General features: G+C 55.6%; 1 protein-coding gene across 1 annotated transcript; it reads left to right on the forward strand.

The window, feature by feature from the left end:
• Positions 1–206: 206 nt before the first annotated feature.
• On the forward strand, positions 207–27,229 carry CTDSP2 (CTD small phosphatase 2). Its single transcript, XM_074979875.1, has 8 exons — positions 207–676; positions 19,468–19,616; positions 20,100–20,138; positions 20,999–21,100; positions 22,727–22,783; positions 23,313–23,405; positions 24,017–24,202; positions 24,295–27,229. Exons 1-8 carry the CDS (start codon positions 613–615, stop codon positions 24,418–24,420), a joined length of 816 nt encoding a protein of 271 aa, XP_074835976.1. The 5' UTR covers positions 207–612; the 3' UTR covers positions 24,421–27,229.
• The last annotated feature ends 690 nt before the right edge of the window (positions 27,230–27,919 follow it).

Genomic DNA, 27,919 nt, shown 5'->3' on the forward strand with positions numbered 1-27,919 from the left:
TGGAATGTTTGTTAGGTAAACACCCCATAGTAAGCGTTCTAGCCACACCCACCTCCCGGCGGCCAATCAGGCCCCGCGAGCGGTTTCAAGGCCCCCCCCCTTTCCTACACTGCGCGCCCGTGGACCGATACAAAATAACAAAGCTTCAAACGTTGCAACAAAGTAGCCGGGCGCGTCCCCTCCCCTCCTCGTATGCTGCCTCGGGCTGGCGGGGCTCCCCCCGCCACGTGTGATTTGCCCGGGATCGGCGCTTCGTAGGTCGGGCTCAGCCTGCCGCGGGGGCCGGGGGAGCTGCTGGTTGTTTATCTGGAAGAGGGAGGGGGAGCCTGGAAACCGCGCCTGTGTCCCATTTCCTCTGGTGTGTGTGTGTGTGTGTGTATGGGGTTGGCTTTTTTTTTTCTTTTGCTCCAGCCCCGGATTCTCCATGTTGGACCCGATCTGAGAAGCCCGGAGCAGCTGCTCGGCTCGCATGCATGCATGCAGCCTGCTCCAGGGCACTGCCGCTGAAGACCACCCCACACCTCCTACACACAGCGCCCCCCGCCCCTGGGCCTCTTCCCTCCCCCAATCCCCTCCCGCCCAAAGGATCCCCTGGATCTGTGGGATTGTTAGATGGAAAGCGGTTGTATCATCACCCAAGTGCAGAGGGAAGAAGCCCTGGTGCTTGCCAAACAAGGTAAGGGAGAGAAAGTTAGAAACTTTGCAATCCGAGGCAGGAGGCATCTCTCTCCCCATCCCCTTCCTCCCCAGTCTGTGCAGCACTTGGGGGGGGTCTGTCACACCCTTTCCCACTCGGGCTCTGTGCACTAGCGATATCTAGCGACCTGGGGGTGGCGGGACTGGGGGGGCTTTGCTCTTCTCTTCGGGTTTGCGGGGCCGTCACCCCTTTTTCTTAATTTTTGCCCCGCTCTGAACCCCTTCAGTGGAGGGGCGATGGTTCCGGGTCCTCCTCCTTGTGGGTTTGCTTTTTTGGGTCGCTGTAATGGGCTCGCTGCCTCGTCTCCTGTCCTGGGCGGCTGGGATTTGGGAAATTTTCAGAAACATCCTAGTTATGTGCAGAGGAAAGGAATTCCAGGGGCTTCCAATGCATTCCCACCCCCTCACCCACCCACCTACCCCCTCTCTGCTGAGCCCAGCGCGTTCCCACCCCCACCCCCTTGCCGCTGAGAAAAGTCCTGGAGCTGATTGCATTGGAAACGGTGCCCCCCCACGCCCCCTGCATATGCGATTTTAAAACGTCAGGTTTGAGCTACATGGCTTCCCACTAGCTGCTGTTGGCTCTACCCTGACCTTGTCCACATGTAGGGTGACCAGATGTCCAGATATTAGGAGCTTGGTTTGATATTGGGAACTATGCACCCTCCTCCCCCCCCCCCAAAAAAAAACCACAAAAAAAAAAAAACAGGGCCCAGATTTTTTTTCCACACTTGCTATCTACATGTGGGGGCTGTCGGGTGGGCTAAGGCAGGGATGGGGCTCTGGGTTGATGCTTCTGAGTAGCCTCCCAAATCTGGAGGTTTCTAAGAGATGTCCAGGATCTCCGGTTCCCAGATAGAGGCATTTCAATCCCCAATCTGCTGCTTGTGTCATGGGGTGGGCTGGTAACTTTGCCACCCTCCCCGCAATAGAGCTCAGTGGTTGGTTTCATCCTGGAAAAAGCAAGGCAGCCGCAGTGGGCATTGCTTCTTTCAGGAAAAATGATCCTCTTTGGTTTGTGTGTTGCAGATCTCGCTGGCAGTACAGGGGCGAGTTTAATTGTGCCCCTCCTTGGGTAGCTCTGGGGTCTAGTTCTTTCATCTCCACTACGGGCGATAAAACCCACGGGGTGGGGGGCTTTTTGGGGGGAAGGGCGCAAGGCCTTTGGAGGCGGCCAAGCGGGATGTCAGCTGTGCGGAATTGTAGTGAGAGACTGGAGGAGCAGGAATAATTAGTTCATTGTTTATTGGGTGTTGCGGATTGCCCTGGTGATGCGTTTGTTTGTGTGCAACAGAACATGGAATTGTCTCCTTTTCCCCGAGCACTCCTGGATCGCATGTGGGTTAACTTGGGGCACCAATTTTCAGCCAGTGTCTCTGTGTTCTTGAAGAAGCAGTTTGATTGCTTGCAGGGCCAGAACTCTGAAGAAGCTCAAGGCCTGATTCTTTCTCCTCCAGTGGGTGCTCAGCACCCACGAAAGGGGCACGTTTTCCAAAACGGTTCTGCTCCAGTTTTTAGGCATCTAAACAAAGGCCGGTTTTCTCACAGGGCGGGCACCTGGCAGCTCTGAATTGTGACACTTCACAGCTCAGCATTTATTTGATATTTTTTTCCCCCCGAAAGAGCCCACCACTCCACCAGCCAGCTGCTTACGCACATGTTGAGTATTGAAATTGGCAGAGCTGTGCACGAATGCAGTCGATTTTGCCTGTTGGATGCTAGAAATCAGATATCTGCCCCGGCCGTGAGTGAAGGGAATTTGTCGACCACTGTTTTGTCTGGGTGCTCGGGGCCTACCTACTGATTAACACTTGAGTTCTGGTGGTCTGTTGTGGAGGTGGCATTCTGATCTTGGTTTTGAACTTGCCTGGCTGTTCTCGCCTGACATCCCATCCCCTTTTCCTTGGTGCCTTGGCTGAAAGAGAGTGGTTTAACTGAGTGCCAGGCTCTAGGTGCTATTCTAGCTAGCCTTGTTTCACAGAAATGGAGGCTGGTGGCAGTGACCCAGGCTGAGAAGCGCTAATTTGGGTAGAGAAATCCCTTGGAATAAACAAGTTGGCAGTGTGCGGAAGAGGCCTGTGTGTTCCTTTTGCCTTTTGTCTCTGTGGGTGGCACAATAAAGGAGATGAATAATTCTTAAGTATCTTACTAGTAAAACTTGATCTTGATCAGGAAGTGGAACAAGTGTGTGTGTTGTGTTTGTGGTTTGTTTTTTTTTTTTTTGGAAAGCAATTAACTTGCAAATGGGAGCATGGGCAAGAAGGCAGCTGTGGATTTGTTGCTGCAAGAGCTGGGTGCTGTTAGCAGGACGGAGTTTGAGTTGAGTGCAGAGGAGATGAGGTGCTGCCCCATTACCAAGCTCCTATCTTGTGTGCTGATCTTCTTTTGGATACTTCTGGCCCCCAAAGGATCACTTCAAAGAGAAACACACCTAGCATTCAAATTCCCTGTTATCTGCTTAATTGGAACAATGCAAACAGTTGGTGACATTGGCTTTTGGCTGTGTAAATTCTTCCAAGGTGGAGGTTCCTGTGCTCCTGCATTGGTGGTTTGTTTTCCATTTGGAGTGGTTTTTACCCTGTGCAATTCATTACCGCCTATCCAAAGACCTTGCTGTTGAACCTTCAGAATTTCAGTTGTAGAGAGACAGCTCTTTGGGTTTTTCCAGACACCATTCCTGCTCCTCCTGCTCAGCACAGTTTGACAATCCTGGGACTTTTTTTTTTTACTGGAATTAATTTAGGAAAGCACCACTTGAAAGAGTCATTAAGTCCTTAATTGTCCCATGAAATAAATGATCCTTCTACTTTCCAGGTTTAGAATCTTTGCAGATGAGTTTTGAAGTCTTCTCTCAAATTTTTTTTTTTAATCTTGCAAATACAGACACTTTTTTTTTAAAAAAAAAAAAAAAAAAAAGGTCGTCCCCTTGTTTGCGGGTGAGATTTGTAGTTAAGGATAATTTATTGACTTGGTCGGAGCTGCTTCTGCTACCTTGGAGATGTTTGCAACGTAGCAGTTTTAATGGGTTTTTCTCTTCTGAGAAGCAGGGATTTTTGTGGAAGTGGGGAAAGCCAGTGACATTGTCCTCTGTATAGGATCTCTCCCTCTCTCAAGCAGCTCTGAATGCACTGTAGCTTCTCAAGGTTTTGTGTGTTTTTTTTTTTTTCATCTGAAGAAGTGGGGCTTACCCACCAAAGCTCATGACTTAGTAACTGTTAGTCTCTCAGGTGTCACAGGACTGCTTGCTGTTTGTGAAGCTGTAGACCAACACAGCTTCCCCTCTGAGGCTATTCCCGAGCCAGAAAACATATTTTCTCCTCTTCTAATATATTTCTTGGCAGGTTGATCAAAATATGGCAACATGACATTTAACTCAGTCAGCAGCACTGGGCGTTTGTGTTTTCCCCCCCCCCATTTTTAGGAACTTGGAAGCAGATATTTCTGCTTAAAGTAAGTGATCAGTGCTGAAATACCCTCAGAGCTAAGCCTCATGGAGGAACATACGTATCCCTTCCCTATATCCTTAGGGACAGCAGTGCCCTCGGTACCGTTAAGCTCTGTACCAGGTGCACACAAGCCACCCCCTCGCTGGGGCAGTTGGCATTCCAAAGGGCTGGGATTGCTTTTCCTGTGGAGTACTTCTCAGGGCTGGATTTTCATTGCTGCAGGGGCTCAGGGCTTCTGGCCGTGACAGCCATTTTTGGAGTTGGATCAAACAGCAGCGTGTGATCGACTCTTCTGTTTTGAAAAATGCGCAGCAAATTGCAGTGCTTGGGGAGGTAACGGACTAGGGTGCGCGAGGCCATTTTAAGACACATTTTAACCAGTCCCTTCAGTTCATTTACTAAAGAAAGCAGCTCCAGAGCCTTTGGTTGATCCCTGAATCATGCAAACCAGCTTTTCCCTCTGGTTTTAGCTGTTGAAGGAGAAAATCGTTGTTTATTGTGATGCTGATATTAAAATGATTGTTTTTTATTTTTGCACAAGATCCAGAGTTTGGAAATATTTTCTTTTCCCCTGTTCGTTTGTAGCTGTACTTGCCTGGGAAGGACTAGGAACACAGATAACATGAAGACAAAATGTGCATCAGGATGGCTTGTCTAGTGGTTAGAGCAATGGGGGGCGGGATATGGGAGACCCAGGCTCGTTCACTGCTTTGTGACCAGTGTTCCCGGTAATCTGAGCATTTAGGCTGCCGCCCAGCTGACTAGCAGAGCATCCACAGCCACCTGCGATGGCCAGTGTGTGTTTCTATTGGTGGTGCATGTCTATATGTGCCTCGGCGCACATAACACAGTTTATTCTTCCCACGGATGGGAAAAATGAGAGGGAACCTGTGACCCTGCATAAGTAATGTCAGATGGTATCTGTAGAGGTAAAGCTAAGGTCCTTAGGTTTGGGTGGTATCTACAAAGTCCCCCAGATTTAGGCACCTAATATCCCTGTTTTGGCTCCACTGAGATCCCCAAAACACCCACTGAACCCTGTAGGAACCTAACCTTGCTCGTCACCAAACTTTACAGGATAACAGTTCGCTTGGTACCTCTGTCCTACCTTTGTGAAGGCAGCCGGTTGTCTTCCTCTAGATACTGGTGGAAGATACAGCTGCCTATGTTGCATGTGATGCCAAATCTGGCGGTGTAGTAGTAGATCCCTGTCATAAATCCAGCTGGAGGAGGAACTGACAGTGTTTGGTGTCCCGTCACCTTAAAATATCAAGCCTAGTGGTCTGGGCACTTGCCTACAACACTGGAGAGCCCCTGTTCAATTCCTCCGTCTCAGCCAGAGGGGGAGAAGGGATTTGAGCAGAGATTTCCCATCTCAGTGAGTGCGATAAACACGGGGCGGGGGGGGCGGTGTTGTGATATGGGGCTCCATGAGGCTGTGTCTGTCCCCCAGAGCCGTGGCCGTGGCGCTCCATTCCTGCAGCGTAGGCAGTTTTTCCATAGGTGCAGGATAGCCGAGGGGTGAAATTTAGAATTGGACAGAAGAATTCTGACCTTTATCTAGGTGCTTTGACAGCGGGGGTTTAGATCGACCGAACCACACTGGGCAGGGGGAAGATTTGCACAGCCCAGAGCAGCTAGGTAGGTCAGTACAATTTACAGGGGTAGATCAGGCCTTCGCTTCTCCTCTTGAAGCTATTCCACATTGGTTAGATAACTTTGCCATTGGTTTGGAGAGAGCGACCTGGATAGTCCGTCCGTCAGGTAGGTGGGATGCCAGAGATCCAGTCCTCCAGCTGCAGTCATTCCCTTGTTCTTTATGCACAGCCAAACCGCTTCAGCAACAGAGACTGAGGGAGCTCCCCCCCATCCAAATAGCCCATAACTCAGTGGTGAGAGTGCCCTCCCTTTTCTCGCCCAGAGACAGGGATCGAACCTGGGCCTCCTGCAGCCCAGGTGAGTGCGAGGCAGGCAAGAAACCAAAACAGCCTGACTGCGGGAGAGGGGTCCTGCGACGATTTTTCCTCCATGGGTGGAATAAATTGTATTCTCTGCACCCAGGCAGGCACAAATGTGCACCAGCAGTAGAAACACAGGCTGGTGCTCTGCTGATCAGCTGGGCGGCCCCTGGCCCTCTCCTGGATGGCTGCTCGAGGGCTCAGCTTACAGCGAGCCGTGTTCCAGAAGGGCGCTTCCTATTTCTGGCTTGGCAACTCCCATTAGCTGGCTCAGGTGGCTCCCCACCTATCGTGCTGGCTTTGCAGATTGCATTCTGGGGTGCCCGTTTCTCCCCATTCGTTGTCTGCAGAGCCCACTTCTGGCTTTGAGGGTTGCATCCCTGTGTGTTTCTAGGTACCTGGGAATTAGGGGCTGTGCTGTTTTGTTCCCCTCCAGGATCCCACCTTTAATTGCTCCTTTCTCCGGTCCCCTACCAGCACTGTTCTATCTCATGAAGAATTATGAGGATAAGTATGTGTCATTGAGATATTATGGTATCGGGGCCATGTAAGTACCCACAGTAAACCTTGCCAAGGGCTCATGATCCCCACACCCTTAGCCCTGGTCTTACGGACATCAGGCTAGAAATAAGCCCAGTGGTCCCTTCTGGGATAGCAATCTGCGACTCCACACAGGTATTTACTCCCCTGATGTAGCCAGGCCAGGGTAGGCCCCTAGCGGAGATGTGATGCGTGCCAGGGTAAATGGGGAATTTACATCAGTGGCAGAAATTCCAAGATCAGCAATCAGGGCTGGCCTAGGGGTGGGGGTAGGGCCTGGGGCAACCCCACCACCCCATGCTCCAGGCACAGGACCCTAAGCACCCTCCACATGCTGCATGCCCTGCTCTGACCCCCCCCTCCCCAACTGGCCCCATCCAGCCTTGCTGGGGTTTACCTGGAGCAGGGGGTGGGCAAAGGTTGGCAGTGGCCAGAGGGGGTCACCTACCCTCTGGACTCTCTCCCTTACTCTGCCCTCACCACGCAGCACTCTGCCATGCCCTCCTGGCCTGCTGAGCCCCACTTCTGTGTGGGTGGCTGGCAGCAGAGGCCTTCCAGTCGCCCACAGAGATGTGTGGTTGGGTGGGCTGGGAGGCTGTGGCAAGTATGGGGTGGAGAGACCCCCTGCGGTTGCTGCTATCGCCACTTGCCCCTGCCACCCTGCTCCAGGTAATCCTCCCTTTCCCTCCACAGAACGCCTGTGGTGGCCACCGTGGGGTCCCCAAAAGCATGGCCTGAGGCAGCCGCCCCACCTTGGCCTATGGACAGGACAGCTCTGATGGCAATTGTTCTGCAGTGTATTTATTGGAGCACCACTTTAGAAGGTCCCAAACAAAGGGGTGTGGCCTGTTACGCCAGGTTCTGTACAAAGCTAAAATAGGTGACCATGTCTGCTTTCAAAAGGATATAAACTAGACCGGGCGCACCAGCCTTGCTGAGTAAACTCCCTCGGGCAGAGGCTTCGGGGTTGTAATTGGATTTGCCTTTTACAGCAGGTCATGTGCTTGAAATAATTTGGAATTTTCCTGCTGCTTCACTATCAGTGGTGCGCCCTGTACAGAAGCAAGTCTGGCCGTGCCTGGGCTGCAAGAGGCAGCAGGGGTCTTGTACGGCTGGGAGGCCTGCAGAGGACCTGCCAGGAGAGGGATATCTCAGTGGTTTGAGCATTGGCCTGCTAACCCTGGGGTTGTGAGCTCAGTCCTTTTGGGCGGGGGGGCATTTAGGGATCTGGGGCCAATAGAGCTTTTAAAAAAAAGCGGGGGGGGATGGTGCTTGGTCTTGCCAAGAGGGCGGGGAGCTGACCTCGATGACCTCCCAGGGTCCCTTCCAGTGCTATGAGATGTGAGAGCTCTCTGGTTGCAGAACAGTGGGGCCTTTATTGCTCTTCAGTACATCACTGAGTTTCTCTCCCCTTGACAGCAGGATGGGTGGGATGAAAGCTGAAGCCCCCATGGTGTCGTTAGGAGGCAGTGGGGGAAGTATCCCTTTGGTTTCAGCTGGGGGATGGTGTAGTTGGTGTTAGCGCTAGTATTTTTCACGTCCTGGGGGGTGACACGACAGGCTCAGCTGCCCCCCAGTGTTTCAAACAGACCGGACTTGTCTACACCATGGCTGTTTCTCCCTCCTCCCCATGAAATTGTACTGGAGTTAGCAACGGGAAATAGCGTAGAAAGAAAAGGAACATAGACGTGGTCTGTGTGCAGTTCCTTCTCATTTTCTCCATCTGACGGCAGAAGAAACTTTTGTCATGTGCACCCAGGCAGGTGTGGAAGGGCACCACCATTAGAAACGCATGCTGCTGGGCAGCATTTGAATCTCTCCTGGTAGGTGCCCAAGTGCTCAGCTCAGACGGAACGTCGCCTTGTGCTCTGAGGGTGAGGAGCAGTGGTTGGGACACGCCCAGGGCTGAAGCTGGAGCTGATGTTAGCTCTGGGATCGTAACACAGGAGTTCCTGGCTCTGGGCCACAGGTTCAGTCCGCTGGACCTGGTGTGCCAGGCTTAGACGCAGTAAATGGCAGCTGCACTGAGACCAGAGGCTGGGCTTCTCCAATGGGAGCCAGGATGCTCAGCCAGAACGCGATCGTTCTCAGCCGCAGGCTGGTTAATGTGACTCTGCTTCTGTGTCCTTAAAGTAACGGTGATCCGTGACTTGGATTTGAAAGGCCCTAAATCTCAGTTCCAAATACCCATCACGCTTGTGATGTCTCTCTACTCTGCCGAGGAGCTGGTCATAGTGGGTACTTACATCCATACACCTAGTGATGTAGCTTTGCCAATCTAATGGAAGAATTCTTCCACCTCTCAACCAGCATCCCTTGAAAACTGAGCACTAAGGCAGCCAGCCAGGAGAGATTCAGGTGCCGCCCAGCTGATTAGCTGAATGCCCATGGCCAGCAGCGTGTTTCTCTGGGTGGTGCACATCAGTGTGTGCCTCAGTGCACATAACAAAATTTATTCTGCACACGGCTGGGGAAAAAAAATGAGAGGGAGCCCTGCTGCTGGCCTGTGGCTGAGGTTCAAGAATGGGGAAGGGGAGTAAAAGAACGTGTTCCAGCACTCCCAGTTTCACAAGTTGCTCCCTGGGACCGTTGTGTAATCTTCCTGAACTGGAAAAACTCTGGGTCATGAATTTCCTCCAAATAACCTTGAACTAGTTTTGTGCCCTCCCCAGGGTGAGGAGAGGGATGGTGCAGAGGAAAGGGCAGTTTGCTGTCCCGTACGGCAAGGTTCTTCTCTTTTTTTCTTTCTGAGGTCCCTGCAATATGGTAGACAAACTCCGGGGCCCACTTGTGCCACAAGCTTTTCTGCTTATAAAAGCCCTTACCCGTGTCAGCAGGTAGGAAGCTGGACAACTGCTTGGGGCTTCTTGCCCCAGGGAGCCCCAAGAAACTAAATTGTTCGGGGGTCAGCCCTGGGTGATGGGGTTTGGGGCCCTGGGTTTCAGTTCCATGCGTTGGGGCTTCAGCTGTCTGCCTGGGGCTCAGCATCTGGTAACCCTGCTTGGCAAAGCCCCTGAAACCTGCTCGTGTCCCCCGAAACCCGTGTTCCCTCTGAGCTGAACACTTTGGGCCACCACCCAGGAGAGATTCAAATGCCGCCTTGCTGATTTGCACAGCCGGCAGCGTGTGTTTCTAGTGCTGGTGCACAGAACAAAATTTATTCCACCCGAAGATGGAAAAAAATCAGAGGGAACCCTGCCCCAGGCCTCTGGGTGAGAACGGCTGCTGTAGAGGGGTTGGAGGTAATATCTGATTCGCACACAGGGATCAACTGTGACCTGGAATGTTTGCTCAGTTCCTAATGGAAGAAACTCACCTGGCCCAGCCACCCATCCCTTCCCGTCAGCATGTGCAGGAAGGAAGTTCTGGGAAGTTGAACTAGCTGCTAGGTGGGGGAGGATTATACTGCCCTGTCCCAGCCCAGGAGGAGTTCCTGCCTCCCTGCGGGCTAGCTCCTTGCTAAACAGGTTTCAGCCGGAGGAGAGAAAGCCTGTGCTCCTTTAGCAGTTGCTTTGTCCTAGGTGGATGATTTGACTGGCTGTGGTTCACAGGGAGCCGACCAGCTGTGTGCCAGGCAAAAGCCATGGCTTCTAACGTGTCCAGCTGGGACTTCGGGCTGAATCTTGGCAGCACCTGGCCGGGAGGATGAGGGGGGCGAGGCATCACTTGATGGTGGGCCAGTCTTTGTGGGTTTCATTTCAGAGACTGAAAGCAGTTTCTTCCAGCCCCACGTGGCCCAGCCAGGAGTACAGGAGGGAAAAGGGCCTAAAAAGTTACTTGAGTAAAAGTGTGCCGTGGGGGGGTGTACTTAAGTACAAGTTATCAGTGTCCTTCTGGAAAATCACTTGAGTAGAAATACACACATCGCATCTAGATTGCACTCAAGTATCCAGAAATGAACGCAGCTGCGCTTTTACTCAAGTAACTTGTGGGGTACTTTCCCCACCTCTGGCCAGGAGTGACCCCTGTCCATCAAACCCATCAGCTGGTCTCTGGGAGCTGGTCTCTGGGGTTCCTGTATTCGGGGCAATGATGTATGTTCCTGAAGTGAGACTGGAGCGTCGGCAGGCTGGGCAAATGCACCGCTCCAGCATCCGCTGGCTCCTGAGCGGTTTTGTGGCTGGGAGCTATGTCCCCTTATGTGGGATCGATCCATTTTGGAGGAGAAGAATGATCCATTTGCACTTGTGGCCTTTTTTAAAAAAGGAACCCCCCCCCCATGGGCCCATTTGCTGCCGTTCTCGGTAAGCCCAGTGCCCAGCGTTGGGGCCGTCTCACTGCTGTCTTGACAGCTGCTGGTCTGCAGGCTGGGTGACGCTGGCATGCATTGCCAGGGACGGGTGAGATGACGTGAACGTTGAAAATGTCTGAGCCCACCAGAGATTTGTCTGTCACTCAGTTTCCACTGGTGTTGGGTAGGTGTCCATCTTGGCAGAATAAATTTTATATGCGCACTGATTAATGTGCGGAAGCGCACCATGGCTAGGAGCCCACGCTGCTGGCAGCGGGCGCTCTGCTAATCAGCTGGGCAGCCCCTGAACGTCTGCTGGGCGGCCGCCCCAATGTGCAGCTTCCAGGGAACCCTGGCGTTGGAGGTTTCAACTTCAAAGTTAATGCAGTAGAGTGGCCACAGCAGGAGCTCTAGGGGAGTGCTCCCCAGCACTCTAGCTAAACCTCCTTTGTAAGTTTACTGCACTGGGCCCTCTTTGCACTGGCACTTTACAAGGCTGTAACTTGCTGTGCTGGCTGGGGGGGAGGGGGTGGTTTTTTTTTTCACCTTGAGCCAGAAGTTTACAGCACAATAAATCACCACTGCAGATCTCGCCCTAATCCCCAGTTAGTTTCGGAGTATAATCTGGTGCCCAGGGGATGTAGTCTACACCAGTGTTCCCTAAACTCTTTGAGACCACAGAACACGGAACAATAATAATTTTCAAAAAAAATTTTATCAAAGCCAAAAAACACCCCCCAAAACCCAGCAACATATACAGCAAAACCCAAAGGAAGTAATTGATGCGGGTATCGTAGCAATGAAGAAGTAGCACTGTATCGGGGTTTAATAGCAGAAAATACAGCCCCTCAGGGTATTTTTCTAAAGGCTCACAGCACACCTGCGAGTTGTTGGTGGAACGCTGACGTTCTGTTTCTCTCAGTTTAAGTAACGCTGATTTAGACGACGGTGCACAGGATCCCATGTGTTTATTCCAGGACTTGAAATCAGTCAAGCTGCGTATTTAACAGAGGTGGGAAAAGTACCCTTAACAATTTACTTCTGTGAAAGTACAGCTACTTTGGGGGGAAAATGTAATTAAATAAAAGGTGAAGTGTCCTCCTGGAAAACTACTTCAGTAAAAGTGCACCAGCGTCACGTCACAATTGTACTCAAGTATCCAGAAGACTCCATGGGTTTCTGTGGGAAGGATGGTTTTTAACTTCTGGATATATAAGCACAATCAAGATGTGGCACGTCCGCACTTGTACTTAAGTAGTTTTCCAAAAGGATTATCTGACTCTTTTTTGCTTAATTACCCCCCTCCCCAAAGTCGTCGTACTTTTACTCAGTAAATTTACTCAAGTAAATTTTGGGTACTTTTCCCCCCGCCAGTATTTATCATCCGTTCCCAGCCTTTTCCTTCCGCGGGTATTGCTGGATGTTGGCTATTTCACATGCGGGCAACGTGCTGCTAAACTTGAATGTCTCTGTTCTCCCTGGGCCCTGCTCGCACCCTGCAGACCATTCAGACAAGTTGAAGGTTCTTCCCCAAGGTGGTGGCAGGAGAGATGTCGTTGGGACGTTTAAGAAATGGTGCTTTTAAAATGTAATTTCTCAGCTTGGGCACCTTAATGACAAGTCCCTGTTTTGGGAACACTGTTGGGATGACTGCAAATCCACTTCCCCTGCACCACACCGAGCTCCGGGCCTGTGCAGATCCCTCAGCCCAGAGAACGGAGCTGCCTCCCCTGGGTAGCCCACGCTGTCTCTCTTCTCCAGTACAAGAGGAAGCAGCAGTGAGCTGTATGGTCTGAGCACACCTGTGTGTGCTCTCCTCCTGGGACGGGGAGGGTGGGTGGACGGCCTTGGGATGAGCAACACATGTCTTGGCCTGTCTGGAAAGCAGCTCCCAGGAGTCTCCCGCTCCCTGACTAGGAAAGGTCTGCGAAGGAGTGATTTGTTCATTACCGGCCAGACTACTCTGTCTCCAGCCATGCTGGGTGAGCCAGGCCCAGATGGGGGGAACAGCAGGGCCCTGCACCTGCAGAGGACGGTTCGTTGTTAGTTAATGCTGCAACCTCCCCTCCCTCCCAGGGCCAGGGGGCTCTTAGCCAGGCCCTTGCACTGACCAGCACCTTGGAACTGTTGGCGCTTGAGATAAGGGGGGGGCTCTACAATCTGTGAACAGTTCACATCCCGGGACACCTGGCTCAGCTGCTCTGGGACCTATTGTAAATCCCTTCTACTTGGAGGGCCACCTTCTGTACAGCTTTGGGTTCACCCTCCTTCTGCTCTGCAGCACCCCCAAGCCCCCTTGGTAACTCAGGACCTCAGCACTTGTCTCCCTGGTGAAGTTGCAGAGAGAGAGGCAAGAAGCTACGGAAGGAGGTAGCTGCCCCTTTGGAGCACAGGGATATTGCAGGTTCGGGGAGCAGGTTCGGAGGGTGCAGAGGGAGTCGCTGCTTCTTGGGGCTGAGTTCTTCCTCTCTGTGGCTCCTCCCAAGGGATCACCCTCTCCTGCCCTGTGCTAATTTCCCCGACCCACAGACAGACAATCCTGATCCCTCCCTGTCTTTGGAAACCCAGCCCTTCCCAGCTACCTGCCGTTCCAGGCCAGGTCGGGGTGGGACCAGTAACTCAACCAGTTCTGTTGTCATTCTAGCATCTCAACCTGAACAGCCAGGGAATTGATGGATGATGCTTACTGGGCTCCCATGAATGGCTTTCCCCAGGGTTGGGTGTTTGAGATTCACACCTTCCCCAGGGCAATGGAGAACCCAGAGGGGACGGGGCAATACCCAGGGAGAACACACACACGGGACCAGGGCAGGGGTTAGTGAGCATAGCATTGGGTTAGACCAAAGGTCTATCTAGGCCAGGGTCCTGTCTACCAACAGCGGCCAATGCCAGGTATCCCCGAGGGAATGAACAGAGCAGGTGGTCAGCAAGCGATCCCTCCCTGTCACCCATTCCTGGTTCTGGCAGAGGCTAGGAGCACCATTCCTACCCGTCCTGGCTGATTGCCATCTATGGATCTAACCTCCATGAATGTATCTCACTCTTTTTTGAACCTATCAAAACAAAAAGCAGTCAAGTAGCACTTTAAAGACTAGCAAAATAGTTTATTAGATGAGCTTTCATGAGACACACCCACCTCTTTTTTTGGAACCTGATTCAAGTCATGGTCTCCACAACCTCCTCTGGCCAGGAGTTCCACAGGTTGGCTGTATGTCGCATGAAGAAATCCTTCCTTTTGTTGTTCTGGCTGCCTTAGGATCCAGGCTGCCCTTTCCACTGCAGAGCAGGGAGTCAGGAGGGGAAGGAGTCTGGCAAAGTGTGGTCGGGGGTGGGGAGCAGGGGGATGCATGGCAGGCAGGTGACAGAAGGGGGGAGAGTCCTTGTGTGCCGCCTCAACAGTGTATCACTGTCCCATTGCACCAAGAAATGGGTTCCCCAGTGGCTGGAATAGGAAGATGAGCCAACCCCCTAGGTACAGCAGGGCGGCTCTTGGTTCCTGGGGTGAGCTCTGTCACCAGCAAGGGCTTCCTCTCTGCCTTCCCCGCCAAAGTGGCTGGGCCTGGTCCTTCTGGTCGTCGTGGATCCTTGCCTCTGGTTCACCTTCAGCGTCAGGCTTGGGAATCGAGGGAGCACTTACCTGGGGCTCGAAGCTGGCGAGCTCCCCGTCTTCTCCAGCATCTGTCCACCGTGAGGACAGAAGATCTGGAAAGTAAAATTGGCAGAGGACGAATGAGATGAAGGTGTCAGGACAACCCTGCCCCCTATGCCCAGATACTATGGCAATGGGTGCTGTAGAAACACTGTGGTTGGCAGGGGCTGGAGTTCTCACCGCAGTGATTTGTCCAATGTCTCTTTCTAGCTCCAAGTGCAAATACCTTTTTAGTCCCTTTCCTCCAAACCACTTGTGCTGCATTTTGCACATGGTGCTCTCTGGACAGGAGCCTCTGCTGTCACCTGTAGCTGCTGCAGCTCCAACCTGCCTGATGGGATTTCATGCTGGCAAACTGAATCCTTGTTGCAACTTGCCATGCTAGACGTTGGGGATGCCTGGCCTCGTCTGTTCCACGGGCTGCAGAGCCTGGTCTCCCTGGTGCAGGGCTGCAACGGCTGAAGAGAGCTCCAGGACCTGCCCACTAAGATCCACCTAGAAATCAGAGGAGAGCTTTGAGCCAGATCTGTTTTTACCCAGTGCTGGGAGCCCAGGTGGAAAGATGTTGGAGAAATTGGAGTGAGCCACGCTCCGGTCAAGGAAATCTCTGCATTGTCCTTGGGTTCTTCTCACTGATGGTGCTTGGCATGCCTGGAACATCCTCAAGTCACTGCCTGATCTTGGCTACCTTGGCATAGACTTTTTGCCCTCAGTTAGACCCATCCCAGCTGGGGTCTGTCTTTTGAGAGCAGCCCCCCCAGCTGCATTGTGGGAAGGTTAAGAAGACCTGCAGGTTGGCCTCCACCTTCCTGCTGCCTCATCCTTCCGCTTTGACGGATGGAACTGAGCTCCACGGTCTAGTGGGAAGGCTGTTCTGTTCCTTGTTGAGCCTCACCTGGAGCCCCAGCAGGGTTCCCTGTAAGCTGAGCACTTGGGCAGTTGCCCAAAAAAGGGTCAGGTGCAGCCTGGCTGATTTAGCAGAGCACCCACAGCCTGTGTTTCTACTGGTGGTGCACAACCCCTGTGCTGTAGTGCCCATAATAAAATTTATTCCACCATGGATGGAAAAAAATTAGAGGGAATCCTGCTCTCCAGAGCTTAGCAAGTCCCTTTATGCAGCTGGTCCACTTTTCACTTCCACCCCCTGGCTCCTGATCTGCCGAAGTCCGGGGCACAAAATGGTGCAGAGCTGTAACTCCAGAGATCTACCTCTGTCCTCCCCTCCTCAGCTGCAGAGCTGAGCTTGCTCAGGAAGAAGGGGGAGAACAAGTGGAGTGGGAGAGGGCTGGGCTCGTCTCCTCTCTCCTGGCTTCATCTTGGGCTCGGGCTGTAAAAGTTGCAAACCGAGCGGGTGGCTCCTGAGTCAGCCGGTCAGGAGACCACGGCAGATTCATGCACAAGCAGTGGAAGTGTCAGTAACACTGTTGGGCAGTATTGACCTCCCTGGTTTGGCAAATTCTATCATAGTTGAAGGCTGCTGTCAGATCCCCCCTCGCTCTCCTGTACACAAAAGGAGCCCTCAGCCTTCTCGTGACTCTTGCACTCCAGCCCCCAAATCATTTTTGTTGCCCTCCGCTGGACTCTGTCCAGTGCGCCCATATTCTTTCTATGACGTGGGGAGGGTTAGATCCAGAGTTGGATGCAATACTCCAGATCTGTGGCCCCTTAGACTAACAGATTTTTTGGAGCATAAGCTTTCGTGGGCAAAGACCCACTTCATCACCTGTCTGGCCCACGAAAGCTCATGCTCCAAAAAAATCTGTTTGTCTAGCAGGTGCACCAGGACTTCCAGTTTTTGCAGATACAGACTAACGCGGCTCCCCCTCTGAGGCACCCTCACCAGTTCACCCTGCTGTGAATGTCTGGTGTGGAGTGGAGTGGAGTGGGTTTCTAGTACCAGCCGCACGAGAGCTGGGATGTTGGCCACAGAGGGCCACTGGGCTGTTACGAGGGCGAGTCCTCCATTGCTAGGAATTCTTCCGCAAGATGTTTTCACTGTTAATTGCCTGCCATCCTCCAGGGATGTGTTCCTGGCATTTGGAGTTGGAGAAGCCCCCGACGTGCAGATCAGGAAGCAGTAGGTTCGAGCTCCTCTGCTTTGGAGATCTGAGTTTGAATGCAGCCTCGGTTTCGTGGTCGCTAGCTGTGTCTGCGGGTGAGCGTCTGCGTGGGAGTGAAAAGGCGGCAGGAGCCCCCTTCCTCCCGGTGCATAGCTCAGCAGGGTGGGTGAGACTGGCAGAGATTTGGCCTCAAATGTAGGATTATTTTTAAAAAAGGAAATTTTCAGGTCTGCTGGGGAAGGGGCTCTGGGTGCAGGGAGCCAGAGGGAACGCAGCTGGTGTTGGTAATGGAGCTGGGTGGCTGGGTGTTGGTTTTGGGGTGCTGCTGGGTGGGTGTGAGAGTGGAGGGGAGTGTTCTGTACCAGCCTGGAAGGCTGCCCCACGATGGGCAAAGCAGCACCTTGTATCCCACCTCCTACCCCACCCCCAGCTCGCCCAGCGCTGGTCCCTTGGGACTGCCAGCAAAGCAAACAGCAGGTTTATCATTAACCAGTCCCAGCCCTGAGCCCACACTGGGCTCACCATGGGGAGGCCAAAGTCCCAGCCCTCACCTCTGCTTCCAGCTGCCCTGTCCATTGCAGGGGTGGCTCTCACAGTCGCAGGTGAAGCTCAGGAGTAAACAGGAACTGGCCTGGCAGGGAGAGCGGAAGCCTGTGATCCACAGGGCTGAGGTTTTAGATTCCCAGGGGCTAAGCAGGTGTCTGTAGGGGGCCCAGCTGGCTCCACTGTGCTGTCCCATAGCTCGTGCGCCCTGGCCCTGAGCGGCTCTCTTGGCTTGGGTCCAGGGCTCTTGGGAGGGAAGCCCTCACCAAATACCATTGATTAATTCATTAATTAACCTCCTCTGCCAGTTGTGACACTGGAGAAGGAGGAAAGGCTGCTGTAGTTATCAGAGAGGGACTGGGACGGTGACTAGCCTGATCTCTTGCTGCTGGGAGTGGTGCAGGTGCAACTAGACAGAGATTGTTGGTGGGTTGGGGTCACCGCTGGCCCCGGGTACCTTTCCCCAGCTAAAGTCCTGGGGGCACTGTGCTCAGCTGTCTCCAGGATGGAACAGGGATGTAGCGTGCCAGGCGAGGCACTCCCAGGGTGCACTGTGAGGTTGTGGCGCTTTCAGCTTAATAAGGATGGTATTAGTTTCAGGGGAGGTTAAGGGACTTTCCCAAGACTCTATGGTGAGTCAGTGGCAGAGTTCACGGTGGACGAATCCTGAGCACTCAGCCCCGCTGTGCCTTGCTGCTTTCCTGTTTGTGCCAAGGCTTCAGCCAGACTGGCTGCGCAGCGGGGCTGGCATGAAATCCCTTTGCATGGGTTGTATTAAGTGAAGCCAGTCTGGGTGACCACAACTCACCTGCCACTCTGTGCCTGCCTGTCCTGCACTGGGATGAGGCAGTGCCAGGACAGGGGAGAGGAGGTGCAGATAAGGAAGGGGCAAGCCTCAGCTGACACCTTCTCAAAGGGCTGCAGCCCGCTCAGCCCCCTTGAAATATCTGGATCTCTGCGGTGGGTCCCGAGAGCAGACAGGCCCCACGTCGCCTCTGCAGAGTACAGAACAGTAGACATAGCACGCAACCTGTGCTCAGGAGAGACCCCTTGGGCAGCTGGTGGGATACAGTGCCTGGAGCTGGCCAACGCTCCCTGCCCAGGGTTAGTTGTGACCAGCTGCCCACTTGTACTGAGTCTCCTTGCCTGCTTCTGGGCGTCCCGTGCTGTGCGGGGGCATCAGGTGGTCTAGCAGGTGATGAGAATTCTTCCCGGTGGACTGGAAGGCAGGCAGGACAGCAGAGTGCATGAGGCCCAGAGAGCATGATGGAGGGGCCCCCCCATGCCCGTGGCAGCAGAATTCTGGTGCTAGCTTGCAGGGCGAGCAGTGATGGTGTTCCTGAGCACGGCCGGTAGCTCTCTGTACCCCTGCTTGGCATGTCCCTGCTGGTGTGACTGTACTGATTCCCTCTATGCTGGCGTTAGCGAGGGTGTCAGGCTTTCAGGTTCAGCCCCTTTGCAAAGGAGGATTGCAGCATGCTCCCGGAGAGGCTGCTGTCCCTCCCATCCCCGTGGCTCAGCTGGCCTCTCTGCCCTGGGGGTTTTTTGGGCGGGGGAAAAACTGCCTGGTGCCCTAGAATGGCTGGATTTCCCTGCGATGGCTGTATCATGTATTATTCCCAGCTCAGCTTCTGTCAAGGCTCAGTGACCGTCACTTATCTTTTAATCACCATTGGTGGCTGTGAAATGTACCCCATGTCCCCCCAGGCTGCATCCCATTTATCTCTTCCACTGCACCGGCCTGTCAGCTCCCAGCAGCTCTCCCTCCCTGGGGGCTCCCCTTCCCAGGGTCTGAGCCAGTTTCTCTGCAGGGAAGCATCCGCCCCACCCTTGGCTGTGGGAGCTGCGGGACCTGACTGCTTCAAAGATGCTGGGGACTTGTGGGTCTGCAGCGCCACCGTCTGGCAGCTGCTCAGCATTGCAGCCCCAGGTCCCTCCCAGTTTGGAGCTGGGAGTCGCAGGCACTGGGTGGGATGGGGCTTTGGCCCAGGTAACTGGGAAGGCTGTGGGATGAGTGAGGACTGCTGGGCTGAATTCACTCCATCCTTTAAGGAATCCTGCCCAGCGGCCATTGCTCCCTGTAAGCCGAGCGCTCAGGCGGCCACCCAGGGGAGAGTCAGGGGCTGTCCAGCTGATTAGCAGAGCATCCACAGCCAGTAGTGTGTGTGTGTGTGTGTGTCTGTTTTTGGTGCACAGCTCCACATGCCTATGTGCACAGAACAAAATTTATTCCACCTGTGGAATAATGAGCGGGAACCCTGCAATACCAGGACCGGACTGGACCTCACTTGCGGAACCAACTGTCCTGCTTACGCTTGGCTCTGGTTCTCTCCCCTCCTTCCAGGACTGGTGTCCAAGTCTTCTCCCAAGAAGCCTCGCGGCCGGAACATATTCAAGGCGCTTTTCTGTTGCCTCCGTGTGCAGAATGTGGGTCAGTCGGGCTGCGGGGGAGAGCACGTGCTGCGCAAGGAGGAAGCCAGCACCATTGCCAAGGTAGGGGGGTCGCAGGGCTGGGAGAGGGTGCTTCCCACCCTGCCTCGGACGTGCCCGTGTCTTAAGAACAGACCTTGTTCATCATGGACCGCGGTGAACCACAGAGCCTGAGAGTGTTTCCTGTATCCTTGCTCCAGGCTGGGCTGGCCGCAGCCCCATCTAGAAACCACCCCTGGGGGTTGTACCATCTCCCCCCTAGAAGTCACAGAACAGCTGTGAAGGGGCTCCCCCTGCAGTGATGGGGATGTTCTACAAGGGCGCAGCACCGAGCGTCTTCTCTTTCAGCAAGAGCCTTTGATTATTTCTTCGCCCATTCCTCTCCCCTGGGCATTGCTGAAGCACATGGCAGTAAATCAGAGGGGAGCTCTGTGCCCTGATACTAGGGCTGAGGGGGCACTAGCCTGCAGCTTGTGGGGAGGACCCCGTCTCTGTGCTACTGCCCACTGTCACCCTAACACCTGTGTTTCTCCATTCTCACTTTAGTCTGATCTGCTGCAGTGTCTTCAGTACCAGTTCTACCAGGTATGTGCGGAGCAGCCGCCGGGAGAGGGTGGGTGGCTGAGATTCCCAGCTCCAGTCTCCCGAGCCAATATCCCTTCCTGCAAAAACAGCACCTGATCCCAACCTCACAGTATCAGTGGTGTTTGTCCTGGCCTTGGCTCCCGCCCAGAATCAGCTGCCTTCCCAGGAGACGTTTTAAGAAGAGTCCCTTAATCCATCTTGCTTCAAAGGGCCTGTTCCCCACTCGTCCCAGAGTATCGTCAGAATGGGACGGTTTCTCCTCTGGAGAAAAGGCATTAAGGCCGGTTGGCCAGGCTGGGCAGACACACAGCTCCCATGCAGAGCGCGTCCCTAAACCTCTGAGAGCCGGAAGCTGGGACTGGAGGACAACAGGAGGGATTATTTGATAACTGCTCTGTTCGGTGAAGCATCTGACAGCAGCCACTGCTGGAGGACAGGCTGGAGCTTTGGTCCGACTCAATCCGTGCAGCTCGGCATAAGTTCTCTCCCTGGTTCCCTGGCCGCTCCCGCTGGGAGTTCAGCATGGTCCAGTTTGGAGATGTTATGTCTGCAGAGGCGAGTAATTCCATAGCACACTCAGGGTCATGCTTTGAGTTGCCGGCTAGTCCTCAGTGGAATTGTTTCTGGTATCAGTTGCGGATGGACACCGCAACTCAGTGTGAGATGGGGGAGCTGCTAGCACCCCTCGGCCTTCTCCAACATGGGGGGAGCATCTGCTAGTTACTCCCACTGCCCCGATCGCCATGGAAAAGTCTCTGTTGAGGAGGGAGGGGGCAGCTCAGCCTTTGAACTGAATCTAACTCCTGGCCAGGCCTGTTCCCCCAAATCCACCTGACAACTGGGCGTGTGTCTGCTTGCAGATTCCTGGGACCTGCTTGCTCCCCGAGGTGACTCAGCGGGACCAGGGCAGGATCTGTGTGGTGATCGACTTGGATGAGACGCTGGTGCACAGCTCGTTTAAGGTGACTGCATGGGCTTGCTCTGTTGCAGGGGGTGGTAAGAGATGGTGCAGCGGGGGCAGGCAGATCTGACTTTCAGGAGCTGGGATCTGAATTGTCAGCTCAGCTCCTGTGAATGCCCAAGAAATGGGTGGTGCATCTGGGGCAGCAGTGGAGGGTGGAATCCTGTGAGCCCCGTTGTTTGAAGAGAGGATCATGGAATCATAAAGCTGGAAGGGAACTCAGGAGGTCATCGAATCCAGCCCTCTGCCCAAAGCAGGACCAACCCTAACTAAATCATCCCAGCGAGGACTTTGTCAAGCTGGGACTTAAAAACTCCTAGGAATGGAGATTCCACCACCTCTCTCAGTAACACATTCCAGTGCTTCACCACCATCCTGGTGAACTAGTTTTTCCTTAATATCCAACCTACACCTCTCCTTCTGTAACGTCAGACCATTGCTCCTTGTTCCCTCACTACTAAGAACGGTTTCTCTCCATCCTCTTCAGAGCCCGCCTTCATGAAGTTGAAGGCTGCTATCAAATCAACCCTCAGTGTCTCTTCTGCAAAGAGAGTGGAGCAGCTGGTTTGCAGCAAGTCCTAGAGGCTCTTCCATGCAACGCACCTCCACCTAAAATAAAATTCTCCTCCGCCCAGCAGAGCCAGATGAATGCGGGGACCCCCTGTCACATGTGCTTTCGATCACATGCGTGCGCACACAGAGCTACCCATGGGGCTCTCGCACACATACACAGTGTCCACTCTCACCAAATAAGTGTTATGACCAAGACATGAGAAGTCATTCTGCTGCTCAACTCTGCACTGATTAGGCCTCAACCTAAGTATTGTGTCCAGTTCTGGGCCCTCCTTTTAGGAAGGATGTGGAGAAATTGGAGAGGGTTCAGGGAAGTGCAACTGAAATGCTTAAAGGTCTAGAGAACATGAGCTACGAGAGATTGAAAGGACTGAGTGTGTTCAGTTTGGAGGAGAGAAGGCTGAGAGGGGACGTGATACTAGCTTTCAAGTACCGACAAGCAGGACAGAGAAAAATTGTTCTCCTTAGCCTCTGAGGACAGGACAAGAGGCGATGGGCTTAAATTGTAGTGAGGGAGGTTTAGGTTGGATATTAGGGAAAGTTTCCAAACTGTCAGGGGGGTTAAACCCTGGAATAAATTGCCCGGGTCGGTTGTAGAATCTCCATCATGGGAGACTTAAGAGCAGGTTGGATAAGTGTCTAACTGGGATGACTAGATGGTGTTTGGTCCCGCCGTGAGGCCGGGAACTGGACTTGATGACCTCTCGTGGTCCCTTCCAGTTCTAGTGGTTCTGTAACAGCAGCCCATGTGCCTCAGACCTGAACTCTGGTCCCCAGTTCGGCCCCCCCACCCCCCAGGAGCTGGCAGTCTGGCCCTCCCTATGTCAGAGGGTCATTTCGCCCCCATCCCCTCTGGCTCTGTGCAGCCTGATCCCCAGAGGACGCGCTCCTACCTACCACCCTGCACCAGCTGTGCAGGCCAGTTGGGTGTCTTTGGAGCCCTCTGCTCCGGGGGCTGGTTCCCTGTTGTCCCTCTGGAGTGCGGGGGAGCCCCTCTGCTGTCCCCCTCGCCTCGTATGCTAACAGCTGCCCTCCTATTCCTTTCCCCCTTCAGCCAATCAACAATGCCGACTTCATAGTGCCTGTGGAGATAGAGGGGACCTTGCACCAGGTAAGCCAGGCCCTCTGACCGGGCGGGCGGGGCCGTGATCAGGAGCCGTTCCAGGAGCAGGGCCCATCCTGCGTGCTGGGAGGGCCGCAGAGGATCTGTGGAGGCTGTAGCCTGGTTCAAGTAATCCAGGATAGGCTGTTACCAGGCAACACGGCCTATTCTTGATTACTTGTTTCAGGAGGTGGCCGCTGGCATCTGAGGAAGATGGGCTGGCGGGGCGGGGCGGGGCGGGGCGGGGCGGGGCGGGGCGGGCAGCGGGAGTCGCTGGGGGAGGCGGGGGGCAGTGGTGATGGGGACCAGGGCTGAAGCGCCAAGGCTGGCAGCAGCCCTGAGGATGGGGTGCCCCTGTGGGGTGCAGCCAGTGTCCTTCCATCTGGTCCCGGTGGACAGTGTTTGGCCCCCTCAGCCTGAGAAAGAGCCGCAGGCGAGAGCTGGGGGCTCCCACCTGCTTGCCAGTGGAAAGGGGGAGCTTGAGCGTCCCCTGCACCCCGTGAGTCTCGGCCCCCAACTGACAGCCCCTCTCCCCCAGGTCTACGTGCTCAAGAGGCCCTTTGTGGATGAGTTCCTGCGGCGGATGGGGGAGCTGTTTGAATGTGTCCTCTTCACCGCCAGCCTGGCCAAGGTAAGGGGAGCCGGGGCACCGCCGGGGAGTGCACGGGGGGGGATCACCTGGGGGGAGCCCTGCGCTCACTGGCAGCACCGCGCCGCTGCTGCTGAGTGTGGGGCCGGGTCCCGCCGCCGCCCCAGAGCAGGGTGCGCTTCCTAGTTTGCACTGCCCTGGGTCCGTAGCTCGCGGGCGAAGAACCTGCCACCCGCGCTCCCCGGAAGCCGAGCTGCCACCAAGGAGGTGGAGCAGGGGCAGGCAGAAGGCAGGGAAGGGGGGAAGGGCAGGGAGGAGCAGGGCATGGCTAGGAGAGGCGTGGGCAGGGACGGGTAAGGGCAGAGCAGGTGGGTGAGGGAGGAGCATTGGTGGGGAGGGGGTAGACCAGGCACAATGGCTGGTGGCCCCCCCCCCCCGCCAAGCCCCGCACTAGGTCCCTCTGTAGGGGGGCATCCCCACACTGCCAGCCAGCTCTGCTCATAGGGGACGTGGCCGGGGAGGGATTCTCTGTGCTGAGTCAGGCCAGGGCCGGTCCAGCTGCTCCTCCCGGCCCTGGCGGTGGGGGCTGAGCCCGGTGCCTGCAGCGCCCGTTCTGAGTCCGTGCCGCCCGCTCGCTCGCTCTCTCTGGCCAGTACGCCGACCCGGTGACGGACCTGCTGGACAAGCGCGGCGTCTTCCGCGCCCGGCTGTTCCGCGAGTCCTGCGTCTTCCACCAGGGCTGCTACGTCAAGGACCTCAGCCGCCTGGGCCGGGACCTGCGCAAGACGCTGATCCTGGACAACTCGCCTGCCTCCTACATCTTCCACCCCGAGAACGCAGTGAGTCCCTGGGCGGCCCGGCCTGGCCCGGCCACATCCCATGGCCGCGCTGGGCCTGGCCTGCTCTGACGCCCCTCCTCGCTCCCCTCCAGGTGCCTGTCCAGTCCTGGTTTGACGACATGGCGGATACGGAGCTGCTCAACCTCATCCCCATCTTTGAGGAGCTGAGCGAAGCGGAGGACGTTTATACCAGCCTGGGCCAGCTGAGGGCGCTGTAGCGCCACCGGTGCCCTCGCGGCCTCTTTCTGCAGGGGATCTTCACTCAGTGCCTTCGAGCTGGCTCCGAGGCCCCAGTGCCAGGGCCCTCGCCTCTCGGACCAGGGCGGGATGTGGGATCTCAGCTGCCCCGGTCAAAGCCGCTCCCTCGGGGTCCCTGTGCTGCGGGGTACAGGGCTCCGCACGCTCAGCCGCAGATGGGACGCTGCGCCCAGCCCGAGGCACAGCTGGGACGATTCCACACGGGGCATCCCGCTGCCTCCTTACTCCCCTCCAAGTGCCCGACCAGGCGGCCTCCTGCTAGTGCCTCCCGCCAGGACGGTGCTCCAGCGCTCTGAAGGGCCACTGCTGTGGGCCCCCTCCTCCCATCCCCGGGTGCCCTCCAGGGCCCTGCTTGCCCAGAGCCTGGCGGTGCCTGGGGCGGACCAGCACCCTGCCTTTGCCTCCTCACATGTGGAACCATTGAACCCACCCCCCTATGCACACGCACACCTGCTGCGGCCTCTGGGGGTGAGCCAGGTCTGTCTGGGGTCTGCACCCCACTCCTCAGGCCCAGGGGGACTCCTGTGTCCCTGACCCTGTGCCCTCTGGGAGCCAGGGCTCCAGCCCAGCCCCATTCTCAGCCCCAGTGTGGATCCCAGCCTCGGCCCAGGGCCGTCTACCCCCCCGGGCAGTCTGTTGTGGCGTTTGGAGACGTCTTTCTGGAGGCCGTTTCTGGAGCAGCCCTGGCTGGACCTCCTGGCTCCAGCAGCTGCTGGTGGAGCAGAGCTCCTATCCTACACCCATTGCCGCTTGGCTGCAGCTGGGGAGAGGCTGGGTGCGCCCCCAGCTGGATGCTGCTGTGTTAACGGGTCACTTGGAACCAAAGCCACCCTCTGCGTCCTTAGCTGGTTCTGCCAAAGTGGGTGCCGGGGGCACTTCTGAGCTGTGGGAGGGGGGCCAGCCCCATTGGATGCACATTTCTGTAGTAGAAAGCAGCACCCCCCAACTAGGGGACCAGGGTACTGTCCTGCCTTAACCGTTGCCCTGCATCTGGGGGGGCACAGGCCTACGAGAACATGTGCCTTCCTCCACCAGCTGGCCGAAAACTAACAGGCCCTCTGGGGGGTCCCATCAGGTTAAAGATCCAGATGTATTTAAGGGGATGAGTCCCCCTGCTGAGGCCCCAGGCCGGCCCAGCAGGATAGGTCCCTTGTGCTGAGCGGGGGCCTCTGCCACTCTCCCAGCCTTCCTCGTTGGTTTCACGCTGCATGGGGCCATAACACGGCCCCAGGGGACGGGAGCCCCCGGGGGATCTGCCAGGGAGGAGTTGGTGGCGTGTTGGCAACGGGCCCGACCTCTGTAACAGAACTGGCAGCTCGACAAACCTGTGGCGCTGGCACCACCCAGGAGCCCCTCGCTGGCGACTCCCACCGCTCCCTTCCATTTTGGCATTTCCAAAGAGAACTAGCTCTTCTTCCAGCCACATGTCGACCAGGCTGTGGGAACCCCCATGGGTCTGGGCCCGGCGGTCGCTCTGCCCGTGTGGCATCAGGGCCTGACGCACGGATCCTCTGGGCTGCCAGCCAGACAGACTCTTGTGCTGTTACACCATCAAGTGCCATTAGGACACTGGCTGGGGACATCCCTGTGTCTGAGCTGCTGCATTTGTGAGCGATATCTGGAGGGAGACACTCAACACTTCTTCTCGGGAGCTCTGTGGGTCACTGCCAAACCGAAGACCTGAGAGGGAACCATGGGACCAAAGCTGGGCCCAGCCAGACCCCGTCGTGGCCTTGAGGAGGTGCTGTTCCCAGGCCGGCTAGGAAGGGCTGGGACCTTAGCATAAGCAGGGCTGGAAGCACCAGTTTGGGGTCAGAGGGAAAGGGGCCAATGAAAACCTCTCCCCCTGCTGGTCTCCCCTGCCTCGGAGTCCGAGTGCCCCTTATAGGGGAGATCTTAGTTAGCCGGGACTCCAGCTCTGCATATTGCAGAGGGAGCACGAGGGCAGGGAGCCCCAGCTTGTGCTAACACAGGTTTCTTTCCGCCCCCCAATTCCCTGCTGCCCTTGGGGACACGCCTCTGCTGTTTGGCATCCCAGGGGGCCCTGTCCCCTGACTCTGCTGTGGCTTGAGATGCCCCTTCTGGGATGTGAAATAGGCACCTCGTTTGTTTCTCTCCTGCATGTAAGAATCGGCTGGGCCAGCCCCCTGCACTCTGTGTCAGGAATTTCCCACCGTGCTCACTGCCTCCCCATTCACTCCTGTGCCCCTGCCCACACCTGGCTACTTCCCTGAGCATTGGTTCTAGCCCCACTCCGATCCTTCCTCTGTTGGCTCAGCCCAGCCTGTGCCACAGCCAGGCAGGCACCTTGCCAGCAGCCCGGAGGAGGGGGGACTCATGCTGCAGGTGCCTAGGTTGGTCTCAAGCCTCCCCCCACCCCACCCCCAGCATCAGATGAGCCCCCAAATGCAGCTGGCCAGAGGCCCACAGCTGGGCTTCTGTAGGCCACTTCCTGCAACGTGCACGTCCTCACCTGGCCCCCCTGGTTTGCCTTTCCCATGGGGCTGGGCTCCTGTTAACCCCCTGCCTCTGCTCAACTCCCGCCTTTGCAGTGGAGGCGCCCCCCAGCTGTTGCAGCAGTGGCCGGGGGGTCTGTGCACTCCACCCAGTGGGTCCGGCCTCCAGTTGCTGTGGTTACATGGTCACTTCCTTTTGTTTGTTACACTTTTGTCTTACTCGAGAGAAAGAACACTTGAAGCCGGCGCCGCCGTCTCGGTCTCTATTTTTGGAATCTTTGTACGAACTGCGATTAAATCTCAGAACAGAGAATGGAGCTGGCTGGTTATTGGCCCTGGGCGGCTGCCGATGCAGGCCCTGGGCTCATTGTGATAGGTGTGTGTCCGCCCGCAGCCCTGCAGGCGCTAACTGAGCTTGAAGGCCCATTGGGTTGCGAGGCAGATCTTGCAAAGGCTCCGATGGGCAGACGCAGGATACATGGTGGCCCAGGGCATGGCTCGCTCTTGCTCTGTCAATTCCCCAGGCTCTGCTCTGCCTCCTGATCTGAAGCTCTATTGGGCTGCTCCCCTGCCACCTTCATCTTGTTCCTGCCCTGACAACCCCCTCACTGCACACAGCCGCCACTGGGGTTCCCTCTGTTTCTCATCCAGGGTCGGGATAAATTTTATTGCATGCACTGAGGTGTGCTGGGTGCACACCACCACTAGGGACGTGCTGTGGCCGCTCTGCAAGTTGGCTGAGCAGCAAGTAAATCTTAGTGGGCAGCAAACCCAGTGCTTGGCTAACTGGGAACACCGGCTGCCGCCCTTCCCGTGGGTGGGACCCAGGAGGCTGCAGGTGTTTGGGCCTGCGTTAGGCACCAGGATTCATAAGGACGGCCCTGCCTAGGGATTTGGGCCTGGATGCATAAATACAAGGCAGATGCGGGGGAGCGGGACCGAGGCACAGAGAAGAACTGGCTGAAGGTCAGCGGCAGAGCTGGGATGGGAACCCCAGGGTGCT

The sequence above is a fragment of the Carettochelys insculpta genome, chromosome 29, assembly GCF_033958435.1.
Source record: "Carettochelys insculpta isolate YL-2023 chromosome 29, ASM3395843v1, whole genome shotgun sequence".
NCBI classification, from domain to species: Eukaryota; Metazoa; Chordata; order Testudines; family Carettochelyidae; genus Carettochelys; species Carettochelys insculpta.

What these genes read in the sequence shown, in the direction of transcription:
- CTDSP2 (XM_074979875.1), top strand. Translation starts at nt 613, where the DNA reads ATGGAAAGCGGTTGTATCATCACCCAAGTGCAGAGGGAAGAAGCCCTG. An exon ending in TAGAGGGGACCTTGCACCAG is followed by an intron (nt 22,784 to 23,312) that starts GTAAGCCAGGCC and finishes CCTCTCCCCCAG; the next exon opens with GTCTACGTGCTCAAGAGGCC. An exon ending in TCTTCCACCCCGAGAACGCA is followed by an intron (nt 24,203 to 24,294) that starts GTGAGTCCCTGG and finishes GCTCCCCTCCAG; the next exon opens with GTGCCTGTCCAGTCCTGGTT.